General features: G+C 60.1%; 1 protein-coding gene across 2 annotated transcripts; it reads left to right on the top strand.

Annotated features, from left to right (window-relative positions):
• Positions 1-2,293: 2,293 nt before the first annotated feature.
• Positions 2,294-7,509, top strand: AOC1 (amine oxidase copper containing 1). 2 transcript variants are annotated; one of them, XM_048295748.1, is made up of 5 exons: positions 2,294-2,463; positions 3,096-4,639; positions 5,311-5,599; positions 6,223-6,355; positions 6,590-7,509. In XM_048295748.1, exons 1-5 carry the CDS (start codon positions 2,444-2,446, stop codon positions 6,866-6,868), a joined length of 2,265 nt encoding a protein of 754 aa, XP_048151705.1. In that variant the 5' UTR covers positions 2,294-2,443; the 3' UTR covers positions 6,869-7,509. The 2 variants fall into 2 exon arrangements, with proteins under 2 accessions (XP_048151705.1, XP_048151655.1); XM_048295698.1 differs by lacking the exon at positions 2,294-2,463 and adding an exon at positions 2,664-2,739.
• Positions 7,510-7,634: the final 125 nt, after the last annotated feature.

Below are 7,634 nucleotides of genomic sequence, written 5' to 3'. Positions count from 1 at the left end.
TGGCTTTTAGAATGACTTATCCTGGGTTTTTTGACCTTTAAAACAAATTACTCCCCCTTCCCCCCTCCCCCCCTTTATTTTATTTGGCATGTAAACCCACTCATCTCAATTTTGTGGGTTTTAAAAATGACGTTTTCTGTTTGGTTTTCTTTTTCCTCTTAAAACCACTTATCCCATTTTGGGCTTTAAAAACAACTTTTTTTTTTTTAACTTTATAAATGATTAATCCCAGGTTTTTTGGCTTTAAAACTTCTACTTCTTATCTCGATTTTGTTTCTTCTGTTTTGTTTTGTTTATTAAACCACTTATCTCTCTTTTATGTCCTTTTAAAATCACTTGTCCCATTTTTGTTTTTTGGCATTTAAAAATACTTTTCCTGGAGTTCTTTGTTTTGTTTGTTCGTTGGTGTTGGCTTTTATCACTTATCCCATTATTTTAGGGGTTTTAAAACCATTTATCCCAATTTTTTTTGGCTTTAAAAATGACTTATGCCGGTGAGCTTTTGGATTTTTTTAGCGGGGGGTTGGGTTGGGTTTGGTTTGGTTCTTTTTTGTTTTTAAAACCACTCATCCCATTTTTGGGGAGCTTGAAAACCAATTATCCCAATTTGGGGGCTTTAAATCCACTTATCCATTTTTTAGCTTTTAAAATTACTTATCCTGTTTTTTGAGGGGCTTTAAAATCCTCTTATCCCATTTCTGAGGTCCTTCAAGCCACTTAAACCAAGTTTTTGATGCTTTTAAAACTGCTCATCCCATTTTTGGAGGCTTTTAACATAACTTACCCCAGATTTTTTTGCTTTTCATATTACTTTCACTGGGATTTTTGCTTTTAAAAACACATCCCATTTTCAAAGCTTTTAAAGCCCTTTGATACATTTTTAGATGTTTTAAAACCACTTACCCTTCTTTTTTTTCTTTAAAAAACCCACTTATTCTGGGGTTTTTGGAGTCCTTTGAAACTGCTCATACCTTTTTAGTTTATTTTTCCTTTTAAAACCAATTATTCCACTTCCGGGGAACTCTTAAAAGCACTTATCCCATGGGTTTGGCTTTAGAAATGATTTAACCTGAGCTTTTGGGGCACTTGTTCCAATTTTGGGGCCCTTTTAAAACCACTCTTCCCGGGTTTGTGGCTTTAAATCCACTTATCCCATTTATTTTTGGCTTTTAAAATTATTTTTTCCTAATTTCTGGGGGAGGGGGGTTAAACCACTTATCTCATTTTGGGGGGCTTTTAAACCAATTGTTCCTTGGTTTTGGCTTTAAAACCACTTTTTCTTTCATTTCTCTTTTCTTTTCTTTTCTTTTCTTTTCTTTTCTTTTCTTTTCTTTTCTTTTCTTTTCTTTTCTTTTCTTTCCACTCATCCAATTTTGGGGGCTTTTAAAACATCTTACCCCTTTTTGGGGGGAATTTAAAAATCTCTTATCTTTCTTTTTTTTTTTTTTTTCTTTTAAAATAACGTACCTTGAGACTTTTGGAGGGATTTAAAGCCACTCATCCTAATTTTGGGGGCTTTGAAAAACCACTTACCCCATTTTCAGGGCATTTAAAAATCATTCATCCCCTTTTTTTTTACTTTTAAAATGACTTATCCTGGGGGTTTTGGCTTTAAAAACTGCTCATCCCACTCTAGGGGGATTTAAAACACTGCGACCCATTTTTGGGGCATTTTAAAGGCTTTTCCTGTGGTTTGACTTGCTTTTGAAACAACTTATCCCCCTTTTTATTTTTTGGCTTTTAAAATCACTTATCCGATTTCGGGTTTATTTTTTGTTTTTAAAACCCGAATTTTTGGGTTTGTTAGAACCACTTAAGTTCTTTTTTGAGGCTTTTATACCGAATTATCCCTTTTTTGGGGGGCTTTAAATCTACTTATCCCGGGTTTGGGAGGGAGGGGCGGGGCCGGGGGCGGGGCCGGGGGCGCGTTGCCATGGGAATGGGATGCGGCCGTGGGGATTGGGGGGGTCAAAGACCCCTTTCCATGCGGATTTTGGGGGTCGGCGCCCCGTTCCCATGGGAATGGGAGGGCAAGGGACGCGTTGCCATGGGAACGGGATGCAGCCGTGGGGATGGAGGGGTCAAAGTCCCTTTCCATGTGGATTTGGGGGGGGGGGGGGGGGGGGCGTGTCGGGGGCGCTGTTTGGAGCCGGAGGGGCTCCGGGGGGGTCCAGAGCGCCCCCACCCCCGCACCCCCGGCAAGTCTGAGAGGCCGCGGTCTCCCGTGGGATTCTCCCGGCTCTGATCCCGCCTCGCCCCCGGAATTTGATCGCTCGGAGCCCCCCCAGCGCGGGGGGGGGGACAACGACCGGGCGGCCCCGGCGCCTTTGAGCCCCCCCCGGGTGATCATTAACCCGCGGGGGGGGGCGGGTGTCGGTACCGGGGCTCGGTACCGGGGCTCGGTACCGGGGGGTCCCTCCCCCGCCGCCCCCGCGTGGGCGCGATGCGGCGGAGACAGCGAAGGTGCGGATTTCGGGGGGGGGACGGGGGATGCGGGGGCTGCAGCCCGGTGGGGACGGGGGGGACACGGGTCCTGCTGGTGGCCTTGACCCCGGGCCGGGTCGGGAAGGGGCGGCCCGCGGGCGGGGGGCGGGGAGGGGGCGGGAAGGGGGGCAGTGCCCCTGGGGGGCGGGGAGGGGGGGCAGTGCCCCCGGCGGGGGGGGCCGGAGGGGGAGTCAGTGCCCAGGGCCGGGCAGAGACCGGCAGCGCTGCTCGGATGGGGCGGCAGAGCCAGGGCAGGTGAGCGGGGGGCTTGGGGGGCTCCCTGCTGTGGTGGGGGGGCTCCTCGGGGGCCCCGACATTGGGGGTCTCCCAGGCCCACCGGGGGTGTTCAGCGCTGGGATGGGGTTCAACAGCCGCCCTGAGAGAGGATTTTGGGGGTGCTTGGGAGATCCGGGATGGGGGGAATGTTTCTGGGGGTCACCCTATGGTGTCCCCATTTTCCCGGGGGTCATCCGTGGTGTCTCTGGTTTCACTGGGGGTCACCCCGTGGTCACCCCAGTTTTGCTGGGATCGTGGCACAGCTGGAGCAGGGGGTGCTCAGCTGTGCCCCATTCCCCCTCCAGTGCTGACCCCCCTGTCCCCGTGTTCCCCAGGATGTGGCTGCTGGGGCTCCCCTGGGCGCTGGCCCTGCTGGTCACCATGGCCTCCTCCGGCCCCTCCGCGGACCCCTCGGACCCTGCGTCCATCTTTGCTGACCTGTCCCCAGAGGAGCTCCGGGCCGTGCGGACCTTCCTGATGGGGCGGCCAGAGCTGGGGCTATCCCCGAGCCAGGGGGGGCCCCTGGCCAAGAACTCGCTGTTCCTGGTGGAGCTGCTGCCCCCCAAGAAGCGCTCGGCGCTGCGGTTCCTGGAGCACGTGGGGGCCCGGCCGCGGCGGGAGGCTCGTGCCATCATCTTCTTCGGGGCGCAAGCGGAGCCCAACATCACCGAGCTGGCCGTGGGGCCTCTGCCGCACCCCAGCTCCTACCGGGTGCTGGGCTTCAAGGGGGGCCGAGCCGTGCCTTTCTCGGCGCGGCCGATGACGCGCTTGGAGTACGAGCTGCTGTACGAGGCGCTGGTGGCTGCCATGGCCCCGCTGGAGCCGCTGCTGCGCGAGGTCACCGGCTTCGGCTTCCAGAACTGCTCCGAGCGCTGCCTCACCTTCTCCGACATCGCCCCGCGTGGGCTGGGCCCCGGCGAGCGCCGCACGTGGCTGGTGATCCAGCGCTTCGTGGAGGGCTACTTCCTGCACCCCGCGGGGCTGGAGGTGCTGCTGGACCACCAGGACCCCGACCCGCGGCGCTGGGCCGTGCGGCAGCTCTGGTACAACGGGCGGTACTTCGCCAGCGTGCGGGAGCTGGCCGAGAGCCACGCACGGGGGACGCTGCCCCTGGCCCGCCTGCCCGAGCCCCCCGCCCGCCACCTCTTCTCCAGCTACGAGCCCCGCGGGCGCTTCGCCAGCGGGACCCCCACCGAGGTGCACGGCGCCAAGGTGTGCGAGCCGCAGGGCCGGCGCTACCGGCTGCGCGGGAACCGGCTGGAGTACGGCGGCTGGAGCCTGGCGTTCCGGCTGCGCTCCTCCGCCGGCCTGCAGCTCTTCGACGTGCGCTTCGGCGGCGAGCGCGTGGCCTACGAGCTGAGCGTGCAGGAGGCCATCGCCTTCTACGGTGGCCACTCGCCGGCCGCCATGCAGACCAAGTACATGGACGCCGGCTGGGCCATGGGCGCCTCCAGCTACGAGCTGGCGCGCGGTGTGGACTGCCCCGAGACCGCCACCTTCCTGGACGCCCACCACCTCCTGGACGCCGACGGCCCCGTGCGCTTCCGCCACGCCCTCTGCGTCTTCGAGCTGCCCACGGGTGTCCCCCTGCGCCGCCACTTCGACAGTGACTTCCAGGGCGGCTTCCACTTCTACGCGGGGCTGGAGGGACGGGCGCTGGTGCTCAGGACCACCTCCACTGTCTACAACTATGACTACATCTGGGACTTCCTGCTCTACCCCAACGGCGTCCTGGAGGCCAAGGTCCACGCCACCGGCTACATCCACGCCACCTTCTACACGCCGGAGGGCCGGCGCTACGGCAGCCGCGTGCACAGCCACCTCCTGGGCAACATCCACACCCACCTGGTGCACTACAAGGTGGACCTGGATGTTGCAGGTGAAGGGCCCCGACAGCTCCTGACACCCCCTGGCCATGGGGAGGGCGCTGGGAGAGAGGGGCTGGACCCACGGAGGGTTCCGGCGGCTGGGGTGCCTTGTTCCCGGAAGGGTGGTATCACCTGGCCATCACCCAGACCCTCAGATGATGATCCCCCTCCGTGGTGGCATCTCTGCAGCATCACATCCCTCCATGGTGGTGGAATCTCCCAGCCCTGGTGACATCTGGGGTTCCAGCCCTCTATGGTGGTGGCATCTCTGCAGGGTCCCAGCCCCCCATGGGTGATGGCATCTGCCTGGGGTCCCAGCCCCTCATGGTGGCATCTCTGTGGAGTCCCAGTCCCCCAGGGTGATATTTCCCAGGCCACATCCATGGTAGCATCTCCTGGTGTCCCAGCCCTCCATGGTGGCATCTCCTCAAAGGCCCTCCTCTCCACGCTGGCATCTCAAACTGCATCCCAGCCCTCCATGGCGGCTTGTTTGTGGGGTCAGTCTTCTATGGTGGTGGCATCTCAGCCCTCCATGTTGGCATCTCCACGGGGTCCCAGACCACATCCATGGTGACATCCCCGCAGTGTTCCACCCCTCCACGGTGGCACCTCCGCGGTGTCCCACCCCCACACTGGGGGTCTATGCCACTGCACCTCCTCCACCGACACCCCGTCCCCGCAGGCTCCGGGAACAGCTTCGAGACGATGGACATTCGCTTCGAGAACATCTCCAACCCCTGGAGCGCGGGGGCACGCGTGGTGCAGCCGTGGCTGCACCGGGAGCCGCGGCGCCGGGAGCGCGAGGCCGCGCTGCCGCTGGGCCGCCCCGCGCCGCGGTACCTGCTCTTCTCCAACCCACGCCGGCGCAACCGCTGGGGCCACCGCCGCACCTTCCGCCTGCAGCTCAGCTCCCACGCCGGGCCTGTGCTGCCCCGTGGGTGGCGCGAGGAGCGCGGTGTCACCTGGGCCAGGTGGGGCACGAGGGGTTCCACGGCGTGGGGAGGGGGCTGCACGGGGACTCCAGCATCACCAGAGGTGTGCTGAGGCACCGGCATCGCCCGTGGGGGCATGGTGTCCTTCCCCTGGTCACACCTTCCTGTGGTGGCACCTCTCCCTGCTGGCACCTCCCCATCCTGCCCCGGAGCTGGAGTAGGTCTTTGGGACCCTGGGAACCTCCAGACCTGACAACGCCCTTGGAGCTGGGGAAGCCCCTTGGGAGCTGGAGAACCCCATGGGGGTTTGGGACACCCTGGAGCTGAGGGGGCTGCTGGAGCTGGGGAACCCCTGGAAGTTGAAGAGTCCCTGGGAGTCTGGAAACACTGTGGGAGATGAGGAAGCCCTGGAACTAGGGACCTCCTCAAGATCTGGGGAGCCTCCCAGACCTGGGGACCTTCCAGGGTTGGGAAACCCCTTGGGAGCTGGGGAGTCCCTCAGGAGCTGAGGTGCGCACAAAGCTGGGGACCCCCGGGCCCCTCACCAGCCCTGTGTCCCCTTGATGTGACTGGGCCATGGGTGGCACAGTGGGGTGACAAGGGCAGGGGTGGGACAGGGATCCCCCTGCCCCCGGGCTGACCCCGCCCCTCACTTGTCCCAGGTACCACCTGGCCGTGACACGGCGCCACGAGAACGAGCCAAGCAGCAGCAGCATCTACACCCAGAACGACCCCTGGGACCCCCCGGTCACCTTCGAGAACTTCATCCGCGACAACGAGACCATCGAGGACCAGGTGACACCGGGCACACGGGGCTGGTGGCTGCTGAGGGGCCTGGGGCGTTTCCATCTCCAGAGGGGGGCCCATCTCCAGGGTTTCCCCAGCTCCAGAGGGTCTCCCCAGCTTCCACAGGGTTCCCCAATGGGAGGGAGTCCCCAGTTCCTGAGGGTATCCCCATCTCCCACTGGTTTCCTCAGCACCCGTGGGGGGGACCCTGGTGCCACTGACACTGCGGTGTGTCCCCCCAAGGACCTGGTGGCCTGGGTGACTGTGGGCTTCCTGCACGTGCCCCACGCCGAGGACATCCCCAACACAGCCACCCCTGGCAACGCCGTCGGCTTCTTCCTGCGCCCCTTCAACTTCTTCAACGAGGACCCGTCAGTGGCATCGCGAGCCCCGGTCATCGTGCGGCCACTGGACCCTCCGAGCTGCTCCCGCCTGGAGATCCGGCGCTGGACCCCACCCAGCCCCGGCGCCTGCGTCCACCCCGAGCCCTTCACCTATAACGGCACCTACCGCCTGGTGTGACCCGGGGACATGGGGACACTGAGCTGGGGCATGGGCCCTGTGCTGTGGGACAGATGCAGCAGAGCCAATGTCACGTCCCCTGGCCCCAGCACCGCGGGGACACCGGTGCCATCAGGGCGTGGGACTTGTCACACCGTGTCACATGCTGCCACATGCCAGGCCCAGTAAAGGTGGTGTCACCTCCTCTGACCCCAGCACCGGCACTAGCACCATGTGGGACACCAGTGGCACTGGGACACTGGGGTGTGGGATGTGTCACACTGTGCCACATGGCACCATGTGCCACCTGTCAGGCTCAGTAAAGGCGAAGCCAACCCTTCCACCCCCATGTGGGTCACCGGTGCCACCAGGACACTGGGCTGTGGGACGTGTCACACAGTGCCACACGGTGCCATGTGCCAGTAAAGGCAATGTCGCCTCCTCTGATGCTGGCACCGGCACCATAAGGACACTGGTACCACCAGGACACCATGGCATGAGTCATGTCACACTGTGCCACGCGGTACCACCTGTCGGGCTCAGTAAAGGTGATGCCACCCCTTCTGCCCCACAGGGGACCCCAGTGTCACAGGGACACCATGGTGTGGGACATGTCACATGATGCCACGTGCTGGGCTCAGTAAAGGTGATGTCACCTCGTCTGTCCCCGTCTCTGCCAATGCTGTGGCCACCAGGATGCCCCAACCTGTCCCCACCTGTCACGATGTCTAGTCACAGTGACATCCGAAGTCACTGTGCCTCCCCCCACCTCCCAGGTGGTGACACA

This window comes from Corvus hawaiiensis, chromosome 1, assembly GCF_020740725.1.
Source record: "Corvus hawaiiensis isolate bCorHaw1 chromosome 1, bCorHaw1.pri.cur, whole genome shotgun sequence".
NCBI classification, from domain to species: domain Eukaryota; kingdom Metazoa; phylum Chordata; class Aves; order Passeriformes; family Corvidae; genus Corvus; species Corvus hawaiiensis.
The sequence above is the reverse complement of the archived record's forward strand: the minus strand, read 5'-3'. Positions and strand labels throughout refer to the sequence as shown.